Source organism: Pangasianodon hypophthalmus, chromosome 4 (assembly GCF_027358585.1).
Source record: "Pangasianodon hypophthalmus isolate fPanHyp1 chromosome 4, fPanHyp1.pri, whole genome shotgun sequence".
Lineage (NCBI taxonomy): Eukaryota > Metazoa > Chordata > Actinopteri > Siluriformes > Pangasiidae > Pangasianodon > Pangasianodon hypophthalmus.
The window spans coordinates 20,003,138-20,030,971 of record NC_069713.1 but is presented as its reverse complement, the minus strand read 5'-3'; the positions used below and the strand labels follow the sequence as shown (position 1 = coordinate 20,030,971).

General features: G+C 36.4%; 2 protein-coding genes across 4 annotated transcripts in view; both read right to left on the bottom strand.

Annotated features, from left to right (window-relative positions):
• Positions 1-59: 59 nt before the first annotated feature.
• Positions 60-10,282, bottom strand: etnppl (ethanolamine-phosphate phospho-lyase). 3 transcript variants are annotated; one of them, XM_026937227.3, is made up of 13 exons: positions 10,123-10,282; positions 9,675-9,793; positions 9,247-9,406; positions 6,693-6,767; positions 6,191-6,284; positions 4,856-4,972; positions 4,122-4,204; positions 2,844-3,069; positions 2,536-2,690; positions 2,123-2,212; positions 1,673-1,803; positions 1,513-1,583; positions 60-1,291 (listed from the first exon to the last, which is right to left on the bottom strand). In XM_026937227.3, exons 1-13 carry the CDS (start codon positions 10,179-10,181, stop codon positions 1,199-1,201), a joined length of 1,473 nt encoding a protein of 490 aa, XP_026793028.1. In that variant the 5' UTR covers positions 10,182-10,282; the 3' UTR covers positions 60-1,198. The 3 variants fall into 3 exon arrangements, with proteins under 3 accessions (XP_026793028.1, XP_053089341.1, XP_053089342.1); XM_053233366.1 differs by lacking the exons at positions 9,675-9,793; positions 10,123-10,282 and adding an exon at positions 9,506-9,524; XM_053233367.1 differs by lacking the exons at positions 60-1,291; positions 1,513-1,583 and having other exon boundaries at positions 1,760-1,880.
• Positions 10,283-10,932: 650 nt separating this feature from the next.
• The window catches only part of LOC113540597 (collagen alpha-1(XXV) chain), a 156,469-nt gene continuing 139,567 nt past the window's right edge, over positions 10,933-27,834 (bottom strand). The window contains exons 20-37 of the mRNA XM_053233368.1: positions 27,680-27,724; positions 27,443-27,487; positions 25,798-25,875; positions 25,421-25,444; positions 23,583-23,627; positions 23,365-23,409; positions 23,163-23,243; positions 22,964-23,026; positions 22,809-22,859; positions 22,382-22,408; positions 21,914-21,994; positions 20,905-20,958; positions 18,506-18,559; positions 18,350-18,376; positions 18,155-18,208; positions 15,571-15,648; positions 14,374-14,412; positions 10,933-13,611 (exon numbers count right to left, since the gene is read on the bottom strand). Coding sequence (XP_053089343.1) covers positions 13,585-13,611; positions 14,374-14,412; positions 15,571-15,648; positions 18,155-18,208; positions 18,350-18,376; positions 18,506-18,559; positions 20,905-20,958; positions 21,914-21,994; positions 22,382-22,408; positions 22,809-22,859; positions 22,964-23,026; positions 23,163-23,243; positions 23,365-23,409; positions 23,583-23,627; positions 25,421-25,444; positions 25,798-25,875; positions 27,443-27,487; positions 27,680-27,724 — 918 coding nt within the window. The 3' untranslated portion in view covers positions 10,933-13,584. The remainder of the gene's footprint in view (positions 13,612-14,373; positions 14,413-15,570; positions 15,649-18,154; positions 18,209-18,349; positions 18,377-18,505; positions 18,560-20,904; positions 20,959-21,913; positions 21,995-22,381; positions 22,409-22,808; positions 22,860-22,963; positions 23,027-23,162; positions 23,244-23,364; positions 23,410-23,582; positions 23,628-25,420; positions 25,445-25,797; positions 25,876-27,442; positions 27,488-27,679; positions 27,725-27,834) is intronic.

Below are 27,834 nucleotides of genomic sequence, written 5' to 3'. Positions count from 1 at the left end.
ATGCAAAACTACACGTTCATCATTACAGCTTGATGCTGATTTAGGCACCCGATTCAATCTTTACATGACACATTATGTATGAATTTTATTTTTAGAAAATGTGGTTAAAGATACTCTTGCACTTAGAATACTGTACATGATTGAAAACCCTCTAAGTTCAACATGGTTTGGAATCTCATTTCCCCCTGATGTTACGTTTTAATATGGCATCATTAAATATTATAAATAGTTAGCACCACTTACACTCCCTGACAAAAAGAAAAATTGTGAGCAATTATATACAAAATAACACCCCCTTTACTTTTAGATCATGAGGCACGTTATAAATCCATTAAAATATGGAAATAATTATCAAAAGATTGATCTTGATCCATAAGTTTCATATATAATGTTAATGTATAACTAATATATAAGGGGCCAGATTAGACTCCCCACATCAAAATATCTGAGGGCTGGTCACTAAAATATTATTTTAAAGCTCCAATATAGTGAATTTAATTTTAGTGGAATAACTGCAGTATGATATAACCTGACAGCTGTAGTTGTGACACGCAAGATAATATTCATAAATTCATGCTTCTTATTAGGACAAATGACACTGACTGCTTGAGTTAAGGACTCTCTCAAGAATTCATGACAGGTTTTCCATGCTTAGTGGTTGGAAGCATTGCTATTCATTATCTCTAGTAATGTTCTGTGCCCTATTTGCTCTGACAAGATGTTGCGTCTGCCAGGATAGCTTTCAGCTGCTTCAGTTTCTCTGCCCTCCCATCCTCTGAATATTTTTTGCATTGCTCATGATTTGTTTAATAATCTCTCATCATATTAAATTCCTTAATTACTGCAACAGTCTCAGACATATGAGGTACACACATTTGCTATGGCTCTCTGTGAAAAAGTATTCTCGTTTCCAGCTCTTTTGAAATCGCTCCTTCTCATTGTTAACTTTGCACTTTTTGTGTGTACCCATGACTAAATATCATTCAGTAAATTAATTTGTAAGTGTAGTCAGAGAAAAAAAAGGCTCTTGCAATTTAGCTTACTGTGTTAACACTCAATAAAAATTTGTTGGCCACTATGTGTTGGCTAGCAGGCCACCTATCGTACATTTTAAGAGAGAAGCCACAGGATGCATTTGGCCCTGAGGCTGGACTTTGGACAGATATATAATATAATGTTAAAAGAAGAACAAGGTTTGTTATGTTCTTCGTCTTTTGTTAGTCTTAATTATGTGATGTTTGCCACTGATGCCACCTGAATGAATATCATGGCCATTTTCCTCGCCTGACTCCTGGGGACGAATGAAAATTCAATGAATTTATTAGTGCATCTAGCTGACAATTCAAAATATCACTTTTTATATTATTTTTCCATCAAATACTTCAAAATGGCTACTATGTCTGCTACAGTTAGATAATACTGGTACTGCTACAGATGATATGGAAGATTGCTGTGTAGGTTATTTTTCTTTAAAAAAAAAACAACTTTCCTTTAACTTTGACTCCAACTTACCTTGCGCTTGCTTTGTGCATTTACCGTGTCTGTGTTGTCAGATATATGGAGGCCCAAAACATTCTCAAGGTCTTAAAGTAAAAACATAAAAGCATTAAACAGGAGTATCAAGTTGTAAACTACAAAACATAAACAATATATATTTGTCTACCATCGTTACCTGTTAGAATCTGCTCAATTTTTCCAACTGCCAAGTCAGCATCCTCTCTGGAGAAGCACAGGGGTGGTTTAAACTTCAGGACGTTACGGTGTGGTCCATCTGCACTTAATAAAACCCGCTGATCCTTCAGTCTGTGGGAAGGCCAGAATGTCCATCATCTCCATTCAGAGGTGATATTTCTGTACTATATCACTTTTGATTGGTGAATCTGAGCAGAAATAAAGTCTTTAGGGAAGGGATTATCAATCTTATCTGCAAAGGGCGAGCGTGGCCACTTGTTGGACACACACATGATAATTGTTTGAGAGCAAAGATGAACCGTTAAAACAGGTGGAATCAAGTTGTGGCTTCTTTTTGGTTGAAATGAAACCTGCAGCCACACTGACCCTTTGCAGGTAAGATTGATGACCCTTGCTGTAGGGTGTTTAGGTAACTGTCAAAGGTTTTCACCTGTATATGACATCCTGAGCTTCAGCTGTTGCAGGGGTTCTTTTAAGCCGATCTTTCACCAGCTCCACCCCAACAAAAAGGCCACAACCTCTGAAAAACACACAGCCTTCATTTTTCATGCTTTTACATTTGACTTTAAAACTATGTAACAATGCCGCTCTCAGACCTGGCACTCCTTAGAATAGAAGGAGGTGAAATCTTTTGTGATTTTTATGGCGTAGACAGTATTAACGCGCACAGTTCAGTTTTGATATTAAGTTAAACTAGATTTTATATAGCTATGTTGGTAAAGTTGCTGAAAGTTTCACAATTAATCAGTTATTTATTGAGATGTATATCAAAATAAAAAAAATGAATTTGAAAAATACGAACAACAGCCTGAAAGCGATAAGAAGAAAGCATTTTAAAAAGACCTGACGTCTCCCACTAAGGGATGTCTCTCTTTCAGTTTCTCCAGTAAGTCCGTCAGGTATTTCCCTACTCGCAGGGCATTGCCTTGGAGATCCTCTTTCTCAATCACATCCAGTACAGCTAGCCCAATAGCACAGGATACAGGATTACCACCAAACTGAAGCATACATAAACAGACATTCTTCAGTCAGGTTAACATTGTCCATTCGATAAAATTAAGAACATTATGAAAGCACCATTTTCATATCTCCTTGTTATAAAGTGTCATTCTACCAGTGAAAATGATTAAAAGTGTAGCTCTGGTTCTCACTGTGTTAAAGTACTCCATTCCAGATGACATGAAGCCTTCAGCTACCGCTCTGGTGGTCACTACACAGGACATTGGATGTCCATTCCCAATCGGTTTGCCCATAGTGACAATGTCAGGTATAAAGTCTTCCCCTTGCAGCTGGAAAGCCCAGAAATGGGAGCCTACCCTTCCAAAGCCGACTTGAACCTCATCAGCAATGAAGACGCCCCCAGCATTTCTGACGTGTCTGTGGATTGTGTTGTATACACACACAAATGCAGAGTTGTATTTGTGCACACACACACATGGTATACAGTACGAATTGTATAAACTGTATATACATATACATTCATACTAAAAAAACTCCATCCTGAATGACTTGCCTATTTATTTTGTAAAGAAATACTGAATTGCTTCTTTTAGTTTAAATTTCTTTCATCGATATGTTGGTCTATTTTCACTTTGGTTAACGGTTTCCTATTACCCACAATGCCGTTCAACTACTTGCTGACAGTGGTGTGAGTGGGAATTAGGTCTCGCCTTCGTCTCTACCTAAAGAGACCGATGCAACAGCGCTTTATTCCTTTAGTCTCTTCACATCTCTCACGTCATCCGCTAATACTGCCAACAGTGCCATCATGCTTTTCATCTCCCGGATGGCTAACTCACCGAACCGAGTCTCTATCATAACTCAGCATTCTGGAAACTGGAACTCAACCTTTTCTATCTCCACTACTGCTATATTGGATTTCTCATTAATATGACATTGAATGTCACTGAAAAATAGTGAGTAAGAAAAAAGAAGATCTTGCTCTATTGGTTTTAGGAGCTAATAGTGAAACCTGACTGTGATCAGTTATGTTTGAGATTGTAGAAATTTTTTCTCCTATTAAAAACCAGAGTAACTGTGCTCACAATGTCCCCCTGAGCTGTCAGCACACAACTGCTAACTTCTTACACGAATAATGAAAATAACACCAGAATCGCCTGATCACACCCCGAATATTTCAATATAAACATATTTAATGTGTTTCAGGGTGGACTTTTTCTTTAATATGCACTCAGCGCAGAAATGGGTCAAGAAGATTATTACTTTAGAAAAGCCAGATGACAAAATGATAACATAGCCAGCAATGGATCTAGCAATCATCCTCACTATAATATAGAATAGAGAGCAGCCAAGAGTAGCAATTCAAAAGAAAATAAATACAATTTGCATTTGACCTGAAGTGAGTCAGCAACACATTTTTATATTTTGCTAATTAAACACACTTTAACTGTTTGACTGCTGGTACATACTGTGCCACTTTCTGGAAGTAGCCCACTGGAGGAATGACCTGTCCTCCACAACTCTGCAGTGATTCAGCAATGAAAGCAGCAATCTACACAAGAGAAGACCATGTAAGACCCCAAACCCCAACTGCAACAAGTGCAAAGAGGTTGCATACCCCATCTAATAATGTGTGTTCCTTTCAGGAGCCATCTGGCTAAACCCAAGAGCCAGTTTAAAGTTTAAAGAGCAGGAAAAAGACATTTAAAGAAGTCATCATGTACAGAGGGCACTTCTTTCAGAATCCAGGAATAAACACCCAATCTATTTCTCTTTATGTGAGCGCTCCGTCCCTTCACCTCTGTCTTCATTCCATCATGAGAAGTCTGGATCTCACTTATCAGATATGTCTGTCTGAAGGAACAGACATTTAATATAATAGAGGGTTAAGGGAAATTTGACCATGTGCAAATCAGTGAGATCTTAAGGCTTTGTACAACCTGGAAAGAAGGCACAAAGAGAAAAGTGGAGAAAGGGAAAAGGATGAAGTCAACTAATGATGAGGAACTGGAGAGACGTCATAGAAAACCACTGTTTGAGGATGTGAAAGACCATTCAAGCAGTATTCACCTTCAATTAATCCATGAAGTAATCCATAATCCATTAGTTTATTGAATTTGATCACATATTTTTTGTATTTAAGTTACTCTTTTATACTATTTGATAAAAAAAAAGTCATGCGGTAATGTATTGTTGACTATACCTTGTGTCCTTTTGCATGAGCTTTTTCAATGATGTCTTTAACTTCATCTGCATAAGCAGTAGCAGGGTCTGCGTGGTCTTCCCTGTATTTCCCTCTATATGTGTCTGGACTTGGAGCCTAATGAAACAATGGTTTATGGAAATGGGAAATATTTTTAAAGTTATCAACACAGAATTTTGCCAACTTTGCCAACTTTTATGAAAGCAGCAGTTTGAGACAAAGGGCAGTTCTTTTAGGAAAAACAAAAGAGGCAAAGAGATAATTTTATAGGGTACTGAATATATAGTTTTATTTTTAAAAAAAAGTTTCTATTAAAATAGATTAAAACTGTCAGTGGGACATTCTGGAATATAAATAAAAAGACAGTGAATAAAAATTAATTTCACTTAAGTCCACAAAATATGTACAAAAATAAATTATTTAATTTCTCCAAAAATATATAAAAAAAAAATTTTATATAAAAAAATATACACTGGTTATAGTAAATGCTTTAAAAAGCTTCTACTATACATGATATGCATCACAATAGGTTTGCTAACAAACTGCCTGCAAAATAGTTACAAACCCTGTTATAACTGAGTTCAGGGATACTTTTATGTAACTTTATATTATATGTACAAAAATAAATTATTTAACACTGAAAAAATGAACAACTTTAAAGTTTCAGTACATTTTTATATCTAAGCTGCTGCTTCCAATCAGAGTTTGTAATTGTTATTAAAAAATAATCAAAATACCCACAATATCTCAGAAAATTGTGTTGTAACATTTTATAACCATTTTGATATTCTATTGTGATAATGCCCAGCCTTTTTATTTACAACCTATATAAGGTTTCATGTAGGGTTCATGTTTCAAGGGTTTCATGTAGAATCCATTAAGAACATGAAACCCTTGTTCTACATGAAACCCTTGTTTTCACTTTTTTTTTGGTAACATTCTGATCTCTCTGTGAACCTGCTAGAGACAGGTGTTGTATAGAAAATCCAAAAAATACTGATAATAGCATAAACCACAATCAGTCTGAGGTACTAATTCATTTTGTTAACACACTCATTTGAATGTGTTGAAGTATACTGTAGTAGTGAATGGAAAATGCTCCCATGCACCCATGGTTATCTCCTCCTGATTTTGCCGAGATATAAAGCTGGAACATGTGGATCCTCTAATAACATAGTAGTAAACAGTATACTGAACCTGAGTCACGCAAGATCAGGAAAAGAGCAAAAGGTCAATTGAGGGTGAGTAGATTAGTGAGTTGGCGAATATGTATAGGTGTGGATGTACGTGCAGGTTTGTGTTTTTCATTGGGTTGAAGGTTTTTTCAGCACTCACCACATGTACATGTTGGCTTTGCTCACACTGTCCCAGCTGGTGAAACTTGTAGGGACTGATATCAATAAGTGATGACACATGACCATGATAAGCACTGCAGGAAGAGCACAGTGAACATGAGCATGTCATGAAATAACTCTAATAATTTGATTTTAAGTGTACCAAGCTGAAAGCAAGCAGCTAATAATCTATAATAATCAGCTAATGATCTAGTGATAGCTTTTTCACACCTGGGTAAAAAATTTAAAACCTAGTTTCAAGGTTATGTTTCACATATAAGTACTAATGGCCTGCCAGAGTGGTTTATGGATACAATATGTGAAACTATCATTACATATCATTATGACTAATAGCTGACACAGCTTGTCTGTGTCCACCAGCAGACAGACGACACTTGGTGGAGTTAATGTGTAAGCTGACAGCTCAGCACTTCTACGAACCTGGTTACTCTTTGCGTATGTAGAGGGAAAACAGACAGACGTGGACTGTAGTATTGACTTACTTGTCCAATGTGATGATGTCTTTGTGGCCAGTGTACTGCCAAGCCAATCTTAAGGCCAGGTCATTGGCCTCAGAGCTAAAGGTCAAGGGGCAAGAAGTCATTTTAGATACTGAGTCATCATGAAAATAATTAAAATCTGTCTTTCAGTCAGACCTGAAGATCTGTTCTTTTCAACAAAACAACATTAGTTCATTTTCTTTTAATTTATTAACTTTAACCCCAGACATTATGTACTTCTTATAAAAGGATTTGTCTTACAGCCAATACAACTACAGTGGATATAAAAAAGTCTACACATCCCTGTTAAATTGGTAGGTTTTTGTGATGTAAAAAAAAATTAAACTAAGTTAAACCATGTCAGATCCATTTTTCACATTTATTGTGAAATTGCAACATATAAAAATCAAGTGACAAACAGCCAGAAATGTTTTAGGGAAACAAAAAAAAAACAAAAAAATACCCAGAAAAACAAAAAACCAATACCCAGCTTGCATAAGTGTGCGCACCCTTTTATAATTGGGAACAGTGTTCAGAATCAACCACTCACATTCAAACTCATGTTAAATACTAATTAGTGTACACCTGCCATCAGTTAAAGTGACTGATTAACCCCAAATAAAGTACAGCTCTTCCTAGAGGATTTTCCTGACATCTTCTTGGTAACATCCAACTGGAAAAGCCATGTGGCGCAAAGAGATTACAAAGCAGGTACGGGATCTCATTGTTAAAAAATATCAGGAGAGGGTTACAAAAAACTTCCAAGGCATTGGATATACCATGGAACACTGTAAAGACAATAATCAACAAGTGGAGAAAATATGGCACGAGAGTGATATTACTAAGAACACGACGTCCCTCTAAAATTAAACTGGTCAGGAAGGCTGCCAAGAGACCTACGGCAACATTAAAAGAACTGCAGCAATTTCTTGCAAGTACTGGTTACTCCCTACATGTGACAACAATCTCCCGAATTCTTCATATGTCTGGGCTAGGGTAGGGTGGCAAGACGGAAGCCTTTTTTAACCAAAAAAAACATCCAAGCCCAGCTAAAGACTGCAAAAAAAAAAAAAAATACATCCAATCTGTCAAAGCCCTGTGGAATAAGGTGTAATGGATTGGCACAAAACCTTAAGGCTTCTGCTAAAACACTTAAGATGAAGAGGAATTTCACCTTTCAGCTTGACAAATCTAAAGGTACTTCAACTAAGTATTAATCTAGGGGTGTGCACACTTATGCAACCAGGTTATTGTACATTTTTATTTTTCACTTTTTCTCCTAAAATGATTCTTATTGTTTTTCACTTTAACTTATAGGTTGCAATTTCACAAATAATGTAGAACATTTTCTGACATGATTTATCTTGATTTCATTTTTTTACATCACAAAAACCTGCCATTTTAACAGGAGTGTGTAGATTTTATATATCCACTGTAATTGTAAGGTCCAATCTTCCAGTCTTCAGAGATACTGAATATTCAGCATTGGCATTAAGAGCTTTTCACATGACAGGCTGACAGAATGAAAATCGTTCACTCTCCTCTTATTGAAAATCAATGGGGGGCAAGCGATTATTGCCTCTGGTGTGAAAAGTCCTTAAAGATTTCTTAGTCCTATGACTGCACAAGCCATTTTGAAAGTTTTCCACACTTTTCAATGAGTCATGAAAAAAAAAAACCTAGATTGCTAAATACTTTTTTTACAGTAATCCATTTACCTCCTGTTAGACACTCAACTGTGCTACTCTATAACCACCTTAACTCATCTAAAATGTAATCTTAGCCCTGTATACCAGGGTGTCAGTGATGAATCTCATCAGACTATTACTAATTTTTACTGCATTTAATACAATATTTTTGATTATAATTAAATAAAAAAGTAGTGATTTAATGTTGCTAGTTATGCATCTTTAGCCTAGTTCCTAAACATACTGATTGGAGCCAGTCAGTTTATTAAACAGTCCTGGATTGCACATGAAAATTGTATTGGTTCAAGGTTTCTGGAATCAAGATGGGGAGAAACATACAAATCGTCTAAGATTTATTGGATAGAGTCGTCTTCTCTACTGTATGACCTGCACATGTTTACAGTACCGTGTTTAGCTGTCTCAGAGCCTTAATGCACAGGTCCAGTGATTGGCTGGCACAGCATTTTGTTTGGTCTCTCGTTGCACAAGTCTATTTTTGTAAGAACACTGTCTGGTCTTTTGATCTCACCCAGCACATGTATATGTTATAGCAAGTGGCTGATACTTGAACCCTGAATGATTAGAATTTCTGTGGCCAAAGTCATTTTCGAATTGAAAACTGCATTGCTTGTACATATATGTACTCTGAACATTGATCTATGACAACAATACACAACAAACAGATTCACAGAACATTCGCAGGTTATATAAGGAGAAATGAGCAAACAAGATCTGTTTCTTGTCTCCTGAGAAAAGCTACCTAAGTGCTTCCTGACCATATGTGAGGAATGGATATTCAGCATGTCGAAGAGCTGCTTTCTCATAACACAATCGCATGATACTTCTGCAAGGCAGGTGAACAGACGTACCCTGAGTTGGTAAAGTAGCAGACTGAGAGCTGTTCAGGCAGCGTGGCTTGGAGACGTTGTGCGTATTGGACGAGGTTGTCATGGAGGAAGCGGGAGTTAGTGTTCAAGAGCTCCATCTGCTTCGCTCCAGCATGGACGACTTCTGGGTGGCTGTGACCCACTAAGGAATAAAACAACAAAACCTAAAGATTCAGGGTGATATTTCCACCAGTAATAAAAAGACAAGTTGCTTGAGTCATTAGAAATAAAGAATACACACAAAGAGTTTTTAATTCCCCATCTTCTACCCGATTTAAACTTTCTCGTTGGCTACTTCTTGTACACATGCTCCTGTTCTTTGCTTATATTACTAACCAGGACGGTGGAAATGGCTATAATATATCACAGAGCATGCAGGACAAAATAAGTGCAATGCCTTGCATGCGTACCATGGGCGACATTGTTGATGCAGTCCAGGTACTGCTCGCCTTTTTCATTGTACATGTACTGACCCCTGGCTCGGACGATCTTGATAGGGTCATGGCTGAAGAAAACCTTGCAGGAGGGACTAAACAGAAGAGACAGAACTTTTATCCTAATGAAGTAGGCTGCATCAATACCAACCTACTTTCTAACTAGTGACACAGAAATTAGAATTGAAACAATTAGAAAGAAGAACTAAAAGGTATATATTAAAGTTAGAGATTATTAAATTAAAGAAAGCTTATATATATATATATACATATATATATATATATATATATATATATATATATATATATATATATATAGTAGCAGTCACTGATCTATGTGGGAACACTGGTTTTGGCTCGTGCGCTCTGTCTAAACCTCCACACAGCATAATGTACTCCAGAAAAGTAACAGCTTATTCCTTACCCAATGTGTTTCTTTCTCAGATCGATGGTTTTCTGCTTAGTAAAAATTTCAGTTGCCATTGCAGCAGCTCGGAAAGTGCAGAGAATTCAGCAGCTCGCAGTGAGTGAGAGAGAGAGAGAGAGAGAGAGAGAGAGAGAGAGAGAGAGAGCGCGTGTGAGAGTAAGAACATATTAATAGTTAGGATAAACGAACGACTCCTTAAAGTGACTCGACTGGGAGAATCGATTCACCAGCACGAACGATTCAAAAGCCCCTCACTCTTTCTTTAAGGCTGAATCTTTTTACCTGGTTTACCATTACTTTATGGTTTTAGGCTTCTAATATCTTCTAATATCTGGTTATTGGGTTAGTCTATGGGCTATAAGAGCTACAAATGACCAGCTGGATTATGGATTGTAAATAACTAACGTGTCGTTTACTATAAGGCGAATCATTTCTTGGCCATGAAAACAAATCGTTATATAGAAAAACTGACACAGGTGCAGTAGGCTACAAAGCAGTACATGTACATTAGTATAGGAGTCAGAACTGTAGCTAACACAGCTATTTTCCGGAAGCTTTTCTCAGTCTGAGTGGTTTAATCAGTGAATCGAAGCTCACACAGAACGATTCAGTGGAACGTATAGATTCAAAGAATCGACTCAGTAGCGCGTGCCGTAATTCCAGTGCCGTGAGTGTGAGTGAGTGTGTGACATTGGGTTAGCGTACTGTGTGTTACCGTAATTCACCGAACTTCAGTCACTCCACACCGCTCTTAGGATCAGTTCTGAAGTGTTTTCTAAACTAAGAAGAAAGCAAAGCACTGCAGCAGGTATTTAGAGGAGTTTATTTGGCTCAACAGCACTATCACATAAACGTACTTGAAATGAATTGAGCCTTTTATGGACACTCATTAACAACATGAGGAAAATCATGTTAAAGAAATTAGAAAATGAACAAGTTTTTTTTTCTTTTAAATCAGGACATGAATAATGAATAATGAATAAAAATCAATAAAAAGTAAAACAAGAGAGAGAGAGAGAGAGAGAGAGAGAGAGAGAGAAGGTGGTCCTGCAAATGGAACTGATGTATTATCTGTAAAGTTTAATTCTGCTAAATGACCAAAAATCCCAGACCCAATATCATATGCATTATTTACAAGAAACCCATCAACACATCATCATGACATTTATCTCATCCAAATGTGTTTTTCATATTTAAAAGAAAAAAACAAACAAACAAAAAAACAATTAAATTATTGCCTAGTGCTTTCTGGAAAAAAGTAAACTAAATAGTGTAGAAAGTACTAGACAAAACTCCAGACACAAAAAAGAGGCAAAAGTAACCATTTATGAAAAGTGGAATTTTCAAAACATATTATGACACCAAGTAAATAAACAACAATAACAACAAAATGTATGTATTTAAACAGCACCAATGTTGAAATGTATAGAAAGTGTTTTATGCAAATATTGAAAGAAAAAAATTGAACAGAAGATGCATTTGGCTCTCACGCTCTCAAAATGAAGTGTAAAATGACAGCTCAACAAAAAGGATTTGCCATATCTGAATCAAAATAAAGAAAATATGACTGGCTCAACATTGAGCCTTCTTCACATCCACACTATACTCTTGGAAACCGTTGGAATCACCAGTGCCAATGTAAAAGTGATTAAAATATACTCTTAGAACTTACAGTAAATGGGTGTAATTGACATTTGTATTCATATACTGAATATGGTTCACAAATCAATACATACTGTACAAGAAAAGTATAAATTGCACTTTTAGTCTAATGAGCAAATATTTAACTGCACACACACAGTCCATTATACATATAATTATTCTACATTCAATTAACAATAATTATGAGAAAGGGAGTGGGACTATATTACACACAGCCTGTGAATACTGCATGTGGCATATTCTTACTTATCGATCCTTTTTTTGACTTAAAGAATGACTAACAGCAAGAAAAAAGTGATTGTTTAACATATGACTGAAAGTAAGCAGCCCAGCATAAACTGTGCTGCAGTATGGTGTAATGCAACCACGTTAACCAACGCTTAATTCAAATGATTCAAATGAGTGAAGTTTTGAAGCATTTGAAGCATAATGAAGAATTACGTCCATTCATATTGCCTCGCATTTCAGTGCAGAACGCCACCATACATGAATAATACTGAAAGGTAAAAAGACCTTCAAAGCTACCTCATGTTACAAGGAATGCCTCTGTTTTCCAGCAATATGCTTAAGTATAAAACAAACATTGCATTACTTAAAAGTATAAAGGCTAATGCAAATGTTTCAGTTAGCTTGAATATAAACTGTATATACAAATACACACACAAAATGAACTGCCCAACAGACCTTTCAGAAATGCCAATACATACTCAGTCAAAGGCAATTGCTCCATCAAACACAGTGCAGCTTAAGTGTATATATGACTGTCATCACATGGCTAATGCAATACTACAGGACTGCAGGGCTGTATTTCTCAGAAACTTTCTAACGGCTCTGGAATGTTATAGCACATATCACTGATGGCAGACAACATTAATGAAGTTTAAAAAAAAAAAAAAAAAAAACTCTGTCAGTGCTGCCCCTTGTGTTTGCTGGAACTTTGACTGGATTGGAAACATTTGTGTAAATCTACATTTTTGTAAATGTAAAAATATTCTGGCACAAATTATAGAAATAAAACAACTTAAATGTCATCCGGAGTGATGACTAACATAACCGCTTGCTTCAGAATAAAACACGCACTCCTTAAAAGTTGTCAAAGTTTACAGGAGCAAGGGACACTATTTCACCTTAACATGCAGGAACATCAGTTATATTAAAACCATAAAAACGATACAAAGAAAGAAAAACCTGTATTTCTGTGTCACCAACTGCTTGTGACATATAAACAGAATGTTTTTTTAAAAATGTTTTTCATCAGCTGCAATATTGTATATTTCGGAATTCTTCATTCTGTGTGAAACATTTTTCAAAACACAAAGTAAATGCCTACAATAAAGGAATGACAATAACTGAATAACAAAAGACTTGAGTTACTACTGAGATATGTGTGTGTGTGTGTGTGTGATATTTGTGTGTGTGTGTGTATAAAAGAAACCTTTTTTTAAAAACAAAAAAATGTCATCGCGTCATCCTCAGTAGATCCCATCAAGTGTCCCATTTCAGAGGAATACAGAGACGCCATTCCTGATGATGGGACTGGTGTTGGAAATCTCCATCCTTTTGCACACACCCACTCCAGTAAAGTGCATTTAGGTTGGAGTTTCTGATCTGCCATGGATTAGATGAAGACAGTGCAGCAGCTGTCTCTTTCTTCCACTCATCCTGCGATCACAGTTCGTTGTTCATTTCAATAAGTCACGGCGCTCGGGGAGTGAAATCCCGAGGTGCTGAAGGGGCTGACCTCTTTACAATAAAGGAAACCAACAATCTCATTCTACCTCCACTTAAATGACTCTCTCAAGCCACCAGCCAAGGTGTGACTCCCTTGAGAAGATGACAAAAAGTAAATTAAACCGCTGGGCCAAATATTCCTTATTAGACAAAGTAAGAACAGCCGGTTAGTGCTCTGCAGAAGCCATAGCATTTTGATCACAGCACAATGTGATATATACATGCTTATTTTAGGTTGTGTGGACAGTCTTTAGTCTTTGAGCTGGTAGTATGAAATGATGGGATGATAGATATTTAGATCGAGAGCAAGTCCTGATCTCTCCATCGCCTCCTCTTTCTCTTCCACCTTTTCCTTGCACCTCATTAGTCCATTTTTGTATCCACTCTTTTCCCAAGGACCATGCAATCCTGTCCTTGCGTTCTAGAGTCTCTTGGTGGGTCACACACATGATATAAACTCCACAATGCTTATGTGAATGTGACACACACCACCATGACAGCACAAGGGTGAGTAGAAGCAGCTGGGTATGGTGAGGCTCATGATCTTTTAGCTTTTACCCCACAGTGTACACATATTTATATTAAGATCAATTTATATTCTTCTTCACACTTCAAAATACAAACTATAAATACAATAATGAAGCATTATTTACAAATTCCATGCGGTTTGAGTTAGACTGTTCACTGTAAGAGAATCACAAAAAGGGACATTGTAAGATATGAGACACAGTCAAGGGCTCACAGTTAACATCACACACTGTTACTCAGGTGTGCATTTTAAACCCCATGCAGTTTTACATGCTTAGAAAAAAACTAGTATTGTAACATACAAAACTATAGAGTTTCGATACTTACCTTTTGCCAGCAGCCAGGCATTGGTAATCCATCTGGCCCCTATCGTGGAAAGGGATAAAAAAAAAATGAATGTTTACCATTGAGTTTATTTATTTATTAATTAATTTATTTATTTACCATTTTTTAGGTTATAACTGATTACCACAACATTTATCTCTCCACATTTTCTAGCTTTCCAAAACTATTAAAAACTTTTCTTTTACCAAGGACACACAAAAGAAGAAGACAAAATGGTGCATGCAATAAGATGTAATATTCACACATAAAACCATATTTATAAAGGAACACATTTAAAACCAAACTCTATCAAGTGTAATGTATGCTCTCTTATAATATTGGAAAAAAAGTACATGCAATAATGCATATAATGGAAACCCAAATGATGGCAAAATAAAGTGCATGTAAAGTAAGAAGAACGTTAACTTAATTAATTAATTAATAATTAATCACTAGCTACATTAGGATTTACAAAGGAGTCAAAACTTCAAACGGTGCAGGAGGAGCCGAGGGCTGAATATATCCTGAATATTTCTGCTGTGCCCAACTGGAACAGGTAGAAGATAAGTAGGAATATGAGGACTAGACCCATGCTACTACTGCAGTGAAAATCATGTAGTTTCAAGTTATGGGGTGCAGGTTAGTCAGTGTTGGTTATAGAGTCTAAAAATTCTGATTCGTCTAATATTCTGCTACATGGAATTTATATAAATTTCACCAAGACAGATTTGATCAAACAAGTAAGGGATCTCGATTGAAAGGGAAGTTGCAAAGGCAAATGTTAATGATGTTTAGGAAACTGCCAATGACATTCTACATGGCTGTTACTGAATAAATATAATATTGTATATCTTGGGTTTGCTTGCATGTTCTGTTATTGGGAAGCAGACAGATCACTAATAGTGTAAGCAGGACTGAGAGTAAATGATGTGCTACTAAATTATGAATACAATGCACAAAACAAAGCAATTTAAAGCAGTTAAGTATGTGATAAGTAGCACATGCATGGTATGCATCAGATGGATGGGTAACAGAATAACTTTCCATTTTCCCACGCAACTCATAAGCTAGTCAGGCATGTTGAAGAATAGGCTAGCAGCTTTGACATTATGCAATGGATGCATGTGGGAGCAATGCCATAGTGTGGACACAGAGAATGGTGGCATGCACAGGAGAGGATAGGAAAAGAGGATACTGTACCAATTGGCACGGGGCATCCAGCCCATCCAGACCAGGCTGGCCTGGCTCACCCTTTTCACCCTTAAAGCCCCGGAAACCCTGTGTCATAGAAACGGAACTGGGAGTGTTACTGGGATAGAGGCTGCAGGCGCCCTTCCGGCCTCTCACTGTGAGGGCACGGCACAGGGCAGAGAGGAGTGGCCTGGCACTGGCTGGCAACCACTTTTACCCACCATTCCATTTCCATCTATAGTGTGTAATGACGGACAGACTGTGATCCAGACATTTTGCATACCTAAACACTGTGGTAGAGAATATGGAAAGCAAGACGCCACTAGACGTCTACGCACACGCTGCAGGGGGATTTGGGTTGCCAGATTGTGCAAAGGATCACTCCTCCCTGAGGGATTCAGCTGCCTTAGGTCACGGGGAGGTTTTCCAGCCCTCAGCTGGCACATACCAATGGGCAGGGTGCATCTAATCCAGGGGCACCCTGTTCTCCTTTCTCCCCCTTAGGCCCTTTTTTGCCCTTCTTTCCCTTCTCCCCCTGTGGACACAATGGTGTGATCAGCTGGAGAATTTTTTTTTTCAAAGTAAATGAGACTGATGCTATTACATATAACTTCTGTATATATATATCTTTATTTATTTCAGTGTTATTAATGTGTTTGCACAACTAAATATATTGTAGAAGGAAATGTATCATTTATGGGGAGAAATACAGGTAAACCTGCAAACCCACACACAACTGGTCTGCATTCAGCTTAATTAAAAATGAGTTTTATGTCAGTAAATGGTAAAGCTATCATCCAGTAAATGAAAGGACGTTAGAGAGGGATAGGATATCAGAAAGGAGGAACCAGGGAGGCTACATCTGCAGGTGAAGGGAGAAGGAATGATGAGTCTCAGAGGCCACAAGGGAAGAGAAAGTGTGGGGAAGACATCCCAGATCCCAAAAAGCACATCTTATCTATACATAAATTCACAGCAAAAAAAACTGTATCCCTTTCTTCAAGTCGTAACACGTGAGAGTCTGTGTGCTTATGCCTTATAGTAAAAAGGAACAATCTGATATTATCCACATGAATATGGACAATAACCTGCTCCTTGATTATATTTTAAGTTGATGGAGACAGTAATGACGATGGATATTTGCTTTGGTCTAAACTCGATGAGGAAAAGATGAATATGGAGATTCATAAAGTTAATGCTTGTGAAGTTGGAAGAATTCCTAGGACATGTCATATGTCATATATATGTTTAACGTATTATGTGCAACAGTCTACAAGGAAGGGATACAGTTTTCTTAAAATCGATTGGCTGCATATCAACAAGGCAACATTCTTTATGATTATACACAACCAACAGTGATTAAAAATATCCTTATCTACCTATCATGTCATGGAATCTGAGTGTAGTGGGAAAAAAGGCACTATTTCTTATGAAGACAAGACACTTACGTATGTTATCAATAGCTTCCACCATACTTCACGTAACTAGTAATTATTTAAGTATTATTTAAGTATTATTTAAGAAAAGGTCAAATAATTAATAATCATTCTGTCAGCTTTATGGTAAGTTTATATATTTATATAACTTAATGCAAAAACCTTCATATTGTACCAGTTGCCAGCAAGCCCCTTTGTCACCTGTAACAGACTTTACTACAGTATAAAAACTAATAAAAAAGAATTTAAATTACAAAATGTGTGTAGCAAAATGCGTATAATATTTGTTGCTTATTATCCTCAGAGAAGGATGAAGGATGTCTAGCACATTCCATGACATTTAAACAAGTATAAAGTTGCTCAGTGTCAGTCAGATGATAAAAAGCTGAGTTAGGTAGAGGTAGTTCAACAGTGAAATGATCAGCATGCATGAGAGAAATGAGAGGACAAACTATAAGAAATGCAGATTTAAAATTCAGCAGCTATTCCTGCTGTCAATGGACTATCTCTGAAATATTTATTGTTGACGTAGGTCTAAATCCCAGGATATTTTTTGTTGCTTTATTTTAAGTTAGCTTGAGTGATTATGCTGTGATAAAATGATGTGAAAATGAAATGTTGAATGGTAAAATTTTATTATCAAGTATATTTTGATTAACTTTGAGCATGCTCTCTGGGTTCTTCGGTTTCCTCCCACTGTGCAATGTCGGTAACGCTACGCTAAATTTCCCCTATGCGTGAATGTGTGTGCATGGTGCCCTGCAACGGACGGGTGTCACATCCAGGGTGTATTCCCGCCTCACTCCCAGTGTTCTGGGGTATAGGCTCTGGATCCATTGTGACCATGACCTGGACAAAGTGGTTACTGAAGAAGAATGAATGAACCAAGAGCATGCTTCTAAATGGGGATTAAAGGATGCATTTCCATTAAATATTTAATGTCCATGTGGAGCATATGGCAGATAAAGGACATTGTATTGCAATGCTTAAATTACAATTATACATCAAAATGTATAAAGAATTTTGGTCATGTGTAATATCATTGCCAATATGCAGTCCTGTCCCTAAGATAAGCTTTCACGGTCCATTGACACCAGATCTTCTAATTAAGGTTTGCTGAAAGATTCCCTGAGCACACTTATCTATGTCATGGTCACCTTTTCTCCTCTTTCCCCCACGTCGCCCTTCTCTCCCCTTAAGCCTGGTAACCCCTGCAAAATACAACTTCAAATAATTACACATGCCTTGAGGCCTAACTACTGAGGGCTGCATAACTTGAGTGACAAAATGCTGTTATGAAACCAAAAGAACAGCAAAAAATGTCTCAGCAGTAATGTGGACTGTCAACTCACATCCAAGCCAGGTGTCCCAGCAGCACCCTGAGGGAAAAAAACATTTCCACAAAGTACAATCCATCAAAATATTCCTTCATGGTTTAATTTGACCTATTATTAATAGCGGTATCAGTACTGACATCAGTAGTTTTAAAATTAAAACAAAGAACTTACAGGTAATCCATACGGTCCTCTTGGTCCAGGTTCACCTGTAACACCTTTCTCACCCTGTGACAAGTAAATGTGAAACATTTAATAAAAAAAAAATAATAATAATTTTATATATATCTATATGTATTGAAAAAGTGATATCTTAGCAAGTGAAAATATCTCAAACATAGGCAAATTTCATTAAACAAATCACTTCAATCAATTTTAAACAAATCACTAAAAAAGACCAGTGGTCATATTTCTAGATGATTTTACTAATTCCAAGCTTTAATTTATCTCATCCTATTTTGAGATAATTTTGCTAAAATCAGAAGGTTATGTATGTAACCATAGTTCTACGACTGAGTGGAGGACTGGCTGGGTGGTTTCCTTCGGAATTAGTGGATTTTCCATGTTTTCTCATTTCCTTGCTGAGTACCAATAGCAAAACTCACGACAATGACCGTGGCCCCACATTTGTGGCCTATAAATGGTCCCTGCTATGTGAGGCTCATTCTCTGGCCATTGTCGTCAAGTTGAGTGACCCGAGGTGGCCTGGCATTCCTCATAAATAATGCAGATGCTGCATATCCAGTGCTGTGCATATGTAAAGAAAGGCAAATGTAAAGAAATGCTATGAAGCAAACATGCCTTCATTTAATTTAACATTTAATGAAATTAAATGTTTCTACATTAAAAAATCTACTATAAAGAGCAATAAACAGTAAAGCAGTAAAGTCAATATTTGGTGTGAAAACCCTTTGCTTTTTAAAAAAATGCATCTGTAGTCTCAGGTATAGTTTGTGCAGATAAGAGAATTGTCTAATTAGTCTAATTTTATAAGAGAATTGTCTAATTAGTTTTTCTAAGCATCTTGGAGAATCATTCTGGAGACCGTCACACTTGCTTCTTTTTTTTTTTTTTTACAGGTAAAACTTTATAGCCTGGTAGCATACATTGTTTTTTTGTCAGAAAAGTGGTCGATTATGTTATATGTAACTTTCTTTACTGACATGCAAACATACATTGTTGGAAAAGTAATGTTTGGAAATGTAAACTTTTTTTTACTGACTCAATAATGCAGAAGTCATAAAATAAACATCTAAGACAAAAGAGTGCTTAAGACATGTGCATAGTAGTGTGCTTTATTGAGAATAAGAATCACTCAAGTCTAATAGTGCTCTTTACTGAGGATAAGAATTACTCAACCTTAGCACAGAGCACATGGGCTAAGATAAAGCAACATTCAGACTTTAAAGGTAGATGATGAGCTCAATAATGCTGCTTCACAGATGTCTACAATGTCTATAGAAGGTAACCATAGCATTTGTCGAATGTTATTTAAGGAATCTCTTGACCTGCATTCAAGTATGCCTGTGTAATTACTTGCTTTACCAATCAATGCATTTTATCTGACAGTGCAGATTTAACAATAACAAGATCAGCGCATTATACTTAATATTTTCACTTCCTCAAATTTCAGTCACAAAGTGACAACTTTGCTTGGCAAGGAACAACTTTGGTACTTGGCATGGAACAAACGAGATTACTCCACTAGTTCTGAAGAAAACCACCCTGAATTTCCAGAAAAAAGGAAGTAGAACAAGCAGAATTAAGGAAGTATAATGTAGAATTAAGGAAGTAGAACAAGCAAGATTACCTGAATGGAATAAGTCGATTAGTAAAGATGTCTTTTGCTTATATTAGATAAGTTTGACTATACTGAAGATATTTTCACTTGCTAAAATAGGAGGGTAGTGTTATAAAGGAGTGCTACTTGGAACCTTTTCTGAAAATGACCCATCTGTTTTAGGGTCCCACAGACAACCTTTAAGATTTCCCCATAAGAACAAAGCAAAGAACTGCTTAAGGTGCTATATACAGTCTTTTTATTCTACGAGTGCACAAAAATAATGTTGTGCATTCTAATGAAGCATGTCTCACTGAGTAAGCAGTAGTTGTTACTAAGGCTAAAAACTACCAAATATTGCAAAAATATTTTTATGGCACATAAGAAAATATTATAAAATGTTATATTTCATAAACATGAAACGAGGCAGGGTTACTAGTGCACAAGCTTTTAGGAAAATTAAGTGTATGGTGCTAAATCCTGTTAAATGCTAATATCCTTGCTATTGTAGAAAAGTTAAGTAATATGACCTATATAGCATGAAGACAAGTTCACTGTAAATTCTTTGTGTTTTCCCTCACACTTTCCCTCACACATACCAAGTGACAAGAACATCTAATGGAATTTATATTGCATAGCTATGCACTCGAATACTTTGGCAATGTTACTTAACTCAGGGTCTTGTATTCCAAACTGATTAATAATGAAATAATAAACATACTACAATGGTGGATCAATCAGTTCAATTCAAATGTGACCTTGGTACCAGGACGTGCATTCTCGTTAAACTTACTCTATCTCCTTTAGGACCAGCAGGACCAGGAGCACCAATTGGGCCATCTGTACCCTACAAACAAACATACTGAATTCACTGCATTATTTATTCACATATTTTTCTATAATCAGTGAAAACACAATGTATTTTCTTGTCCACTGTCCAAAATGTGAGCAACATTTCAAAGAAATGTCTACAATTGTTTAAAGACCTGTGGATAATCATGCCTTTGAATGTGTTTGCTTGGCATGTATTTGCTAATTCACATAGACCTTTTATTTCACATAGACCTGGTATTTCCATGCAGAAGTCAATCCCAAACGAACAGTGATATGACAAATGGCAATATGTTAATAGATGACTGGGTGTTAATTCTGTGTTAATTTTACACTCATCAGCAGACAGACAGGGATCTCATGTGGCCTTCTGACCTTTTATTGAAAGGAACATTTATATACATTTCAATATATATATGGGCTGAACACTGAAAATTAGCATTGGAACAGCATCCTGAAAAGAGCACTGAAATATCGATAACCCTGATGTCCCCCTCAAACATATATTTTTTAAAAAAAATTTTTTGTCCAGTTTGTCTTTTTGAATCCTACAAGGAGAAGGCAGCTGGGGGATGAAGTTTGTTCATATGAGACTCACCCTTAGTCCCGGCTTGCCATCCAAGCCAGACGCTCCCTGTGAGTTTGTGGAGGTATGAGTGACATGAAGACAGGGATTAGTACATGATGAACAGTGAGGTGGCCAAAAAAACTGTCAACTGACTTGTTAACATAGAGTGGGAAGTACAGTTATCAGATAAAACATTGGCACAGAAGGAGGACAGGCACGGAAGAGCAGGCAAGGTTGAAAGAAAGAGAAAAAAAAAGGAGGCATGTGAGCCTTATACAGAAATCACAAGTAAGAAGAGAATAGAAAATGGAGGAAATGTGCTGGGAGATGTTGTGTAAAAAGCTGCAGGGATTAGATTTTAGCATTAATATGACAGCATGCATAGCTTATGCTGGCTACTTACGGGGAGGCCCAGGGGTCCACGGTCACCCTTATGCCCGGGCTCCCCGCGTGCTCCCTTCAAACCAGGCAAACCTGCTTCCCCCTAAACGTAGTGGAGTAGCAAAGCTTGGTTCAGAGAATGAAAGTATGATCTACAGAGGTTACTTATTTCCAGTTGTGATAGAGATGAGTATTATGATATTAGCTCTAGATCAGTAGTTATTGTTCTCTGCTAGTGAATGGAAGGTTATGAGTTCGAATCCCAAATGTCCCATGTTGGGCCCTTAAGCACAGCCCTAAGCCTTCTTAGGTGGTTGGTGTGTATTTTAAATAACACATTTTAAGGCTGTTGTCAACATTCCACGAGAAAGAATTCTTGCAATTTTGAATATTCATTTCTGGTTTATTAACCCTGGATTTATTAATTGTATAAGTTTAGTTATAGGTCGCATGGACATTTATATAATTATGACACAAATTTTTTACTTACCTTTTGTCCAGGGAATCCATGTGGGCCCTGAAAAGCACCAGCAAGTAAAGTAACATGTAAAGTAATGTGCAAATAAAATAAACATGTTTTGTATGTAAAGTAATAAATACAAAAGACTAAAGAGACTTGTAGGTTCTATAATTCACACCATACAGTCAGAAAAATAGAAACGTTTTAATGATAGGCTACCAAGCATGAAAAATCTGCCAAAGATTGTCTTTTTTTCCCTTAATATATAAGTTTCAAAGTATCTCTTGATATAGGCTATGCTAATAAGTCCAGCTGCTTATAAACATATATAATATTTTTATTAATTTTGTAAAATTATGTGCACTAAGCAAATTCGGGTTGATTTAATCCATAAAAAAATGTTATATCAAAGTGCAATCATTGTAGTATTTTCATAGCCACGTTCATGGAGACCTACCATTGGACCAGGAGGACCATGTGGACCAAGTGCCCCAGGAGGGCCTATAATCTGTTAATACAAGAAATACAGTCAAGAGCTATATGTGATACAGTCATGTATTACACAGTTGGTCATATTCTCCTGGTCTGAATCCTAGCGTATTCTGAACTTACAGATGGTCCTTGAGGTCCAGGCAGGCCAGTATCACCTTTTTCTCCTTTCTGACCATTGAAGCCCTTCATAGACATCATCATAATCATCATCAAAAATTAATTATTCCAATTTCTTCATTCAATCAGCACTTGCTAATACTGAATCTCATGTATGTATGGTAATATGGTAGTATATATGGAAGAAATAAGTGACCCTTACTGGTAGCCCGGGCAATCCTACAGATCCCTTATCACCAGACATTCCTGGCATTCCCATGTCTCCTTTTGAACCCTTGTGACCCTGAGAATAGTGTATATATGTAGTTATGTAGCAACATTATGATACAAAGAGGAGATTTCATACATAACAATATAACAAGTACTTAATGAAATAGAAAAACAGCCAATGTTTATTTTCTTACCCGTTCTCCATCAAGGCCTGGAAGACCTGGAGGACCTTGATCACCCTGTCAAAAGGATGTATAGTATTTCTTTGATCACTAGTCAAGATTATGTTTCTTTGCTGTTTAACATTCCATCATGCTAACTGGATGCCATTTGTCTTATATTTGCTTTGTTGACTTTGCTTTGTTGACTGATATGTTTATGGGCATTTAGTAGGTATTACTTCTATAAGTACCTTAATGCCCTGTGGTCCAATTGGTCCAGGAGGCCCAGGGGGACCCTAACAAACAAACAAACAAACAAATACACACACACAATTAGCTCTACATCATGCATCATTTTCAATTAAACAGAAATGTGTTAAATGAGTAACTTAAATATTTCCAACACACTTGGGAATGCCAGCCATATATAGCTTGCATGCGTCTATAACTGTCATGCCATAGCTCCATTCATTGCAGCTGGTTTATCTGTACCAATTTAAACTATTTAACTTAGGCTCTCATTAACAAAAATGTAAAAAAAAAAAAAAAAAAAATCCCTCAAAGGCAGCACTGGTCAGCTCATTCAGGAGCAGCAGGGAAAAGTTAAGAGACACTTGATAGGCGGAGTAGATTCAACATGGTAGACCACACTGATACACCAATGAACAATATACACTCCAGCGCAGCCACTGCTTTTGTAGTCCTGTGGTAAAACTTCAAACTAAGAACAAAATATCTGAAACTCCTATTTTCTACCCTGCAGTCACAAACTGCTGGCCCTGGAGTACTTACATACACATGGCAGCAACAATATCAGGCATTTGTAGCATCTAGGCTAATGTCTATACATATACCCATCTAAATTAGTCTATGCACAGTTTGATTCACTGGATTGAACCCATGAGTTGTTTCTGACTCACGGGAACCAACACTGATGGCTTCTCTAACTTAGTCCAAAAATAAGCTGTTATATAGACAAAGGGCCTCTATTGGTGTGACAGTAGTAGTCAGGGTAAGACCATCTTTACAATCTACAATCCAGATAAATTACTTATAATAGCCTTCATAGCCATATAACCACATTATCTAATTTATAATAGTAAATATTCTACAAATTAAGCAAGGCCTCAATAATGACTTAAACAACGAAGCTATTTTCACAGTTGCATTCAGTCTCACAGTTGTAACCAAACCTCAGAGACATCCACAAAATGCAGTACATGATCTTTGGGTTTTCGCTTTTCCTGAGAGTCACAAACTACTGAACAATAAATGAGAGGAGCATAAAAGAAATAGGAAGGTGTGCACACATGCTTTCCTTCTATCTGCTAAATTAACTGGAAGGCATTGCAGTAAGCAAGTTTAATTAATCAAAATTAATTTTGGTTTTATGTGTAGAGTAAAATTTCTTCTTCTTCTTCTGCTTATTTTGATATTATTCATATTAAACACGTTTATATCCAATAAATAAGCATTTATTTATTTATGTTAAAAAAAGGTCTTTTATCTCTAAATGCCAGCAGGCATTATATAATACACAATAATTTTAATATAAGGAAATAGCTTACAAGATATTCACTAATGTGTTAGCTAAAAATAACAAAAAATAAATTTGACATAATAGTAAAGGTAAAAAAAAAAAAATCTATAATTGATGCAACATTGTAATATTAACTGCCTCAGGATGAGTAGCAACTCCCCGAACCAGGTACAATGAATGGGGCCCAAATCCTTCCTGTCCTCTTATAAGGGTTAGAGAGGTCAATATTATATATATTATAACATATTAATAAATATTATAAATATTATAAATATTACAAAACCCTTGTGTTGAATTTACAAAAGCCTTCTGCCCTCTTCTACCAAGTGTCACTCTAGCTTCCAAACCATGCTCATTATGACATTAAACTAGAAGCTATGTTATAAAGGATATATTATATCTAGAATAATGTCTTTAGTCAGAACACATAACCCAGCATCAAGGTGAGGCGCATTATTAGCAGAGGAGGACATTTATTGGGACAGAATTGGGTCCATGCAGGGCAAAGTACAGCACTGATATAACACAGACAAGACGGAGATTTATTACCGTCACTGTAATAGTGGTTATCTTCTGTAGGCAGAGAGGAGGCAGTGAAAAGTGATTAGATTAGGTGAAGTGAGAAGATAAGAATACTAGATACATCTGCCCTCCTTGCTGGAATGTCAAGTGTTGGTGCATGCAAATAATTGAACAGTGGATGTGTTCTACATTGTGTTTTATTAAAACAAATATATTTGCAGTCTATCATACTCAAACAACAAAGTACCAATGAACAGTTAACAACTGTCATATAGAGTAATATGAAATATGTTATTAATATATACCAAAACCAAAATTATTAAGCCGACATAGCAGAACAAAACGCATAAAAAACTAATAGGCATTTAGTATGTCTCATATAGAAGAGACTTGTGTGTTCTGACCTGAAGCGCTTCTTGGATGTTTCCATTGTAGTCGATTATTTCAGTTGTGCCCTGGTCACCTTTCTCTCCAGATGGACCCTTTAATAAATATAGTTTATTTTCCATTAATTAAGGAACGTAAGCAGGCTTTTAAATGACAAAGTACAAACAAGCATTCTGGGCCGGTACTCAGTATTCCAAATTTGTTTTCTCAGCAACTTAATACACTTTTGCTAAGGCCACAGCTTAATCCATTGTTTTTTTTAAATAATGTTCTACATATCTTCCAGGTTATTTATATAAGGAATAAAAAATTAAACTATTTCACTTTTAAATGATGCATACACTATATGGACAAAGGTTTGTAGACACCCATATGTGTTTGTTGTACATCCCATTCCAGATTTAATCCCCCTTTGCTGTTAATAATAACCTCCACTCTTCTGGGAAGGATTTCCCCTAGATTTTGGAAAGTGGCTGTGGGAATTTGTGTTCATTCAGCCCCAAGAGCATTAGTGAGGTCAGGAAGTGATGGTGGGTGAGGAGGCCTGGGGTGCAGTCGGTGTTCCAGTTTATCACAAAGGTGTTCAGTGGGGTTGAGGTCCGGGCTCTGTGCAGGCCACTCGAGTTCTTTCACTCCAGCCTTGATAAACCATGTCTTAATAGACCTTGCTTTGTGCACAGGGGCATTGTCATGCCGGAACAGGTTTGGGTCTCTTAGTTCCAGTGAAGGGAAATCTCAACGCTACAGCATACAAGGATTCTAGACAATTCTGTGCTTCCAACTTTGTGGCAACAGTTTGGGGAAGAACCACATATGGGTGTGATGGTCAGGTGTCCACAAATGTTTGTTCATATAGTGTATAAAATTCAAAGCATTCTAAAATTCCTTAATTCTAAATATATCATTTGTGTAGCTCTGGTAATAAAAATACACAACAATATAACCATAGTATCTTTAACAGTCAACATTTTTCAAATCAGACAAGACAACCTGGAAAAAAGACATAACCAGACATAACCAAAAGAGCAAACCAAAAAGCCTTTTTTGAATGTTGCATTGTGGTAAACAAATTTCAGCTTGCCTATGTGAACAGGAAGCCATTGTAATTCAACAAGTTTAGTTAATTCAAAATTAAGTTTGCTTAATTTTATTTGCTTTTTTGTAGCAAGCAAAAGCATCTTGAAAATTGACAAATAAATTAAATATATTGGTAGATAATTTTCCTTGTAATATTAATATTTTATAATGTTCTCAATGTAAGTCACTTGCTAAGATTTAATTTTTTGTAGTGTAAGTTTTTTTATATAATTTTTCAACAGTGAATCCAAGATTAACAATATCTCATTTTTTACGAGGTTCCTTTGTTGCAAATTCCCGCATTTTGCTCTTAAATGTGGAAGAATAGTGAAAGTAACCAAGTTGAGATTTTTAGCATAAAATTAGCAAATACAAAAAATGTGGTTAATTAACATCCATGCTAATAGCATGAGGACATTACAGATATTCTAATAAGTGACCTAATACAGCGGGCTTTAATAGTCATGTATACTTAAAGGCCTTGATCAGCTGATTCAAGTGTGTTTATACTGTAGATCTTCAGTTGCTCAGACATAATCTGAAACATTTAATAGACATGATGCCTTCTGTATATAAGATACTCACTCTGGGTCCTATAAGTCCAACATCTCCTTTGTCTCCAGTGTCCCCCTTATTAATGAAACGGAAAAGAAAAATGTTAACACAAATGATCTAACTTTTTAAGGGTTTAGGGGAGGTCACAAAAAAATTTTAATCCACGCACATAATTTTTACACAGCCATGTAGTCCGTAATTCTATCATTGTAAAGTAATTCAGTTGTGTATTAATATAAATTGAAAAGGTTTAACCATCTGACTGACCTTGGATCCTTTGAGGCCTGGTGTTCCTGGCTCCCCTTGTGCTCCCTAGAGTAAACAGCAATCATTAATATAAAAGTCTATCCAACACTAATATTTAGTTTTGGTAAAAAACACAATGGTACCTAATTATGGCAAATGTTCATTACACCACTCTA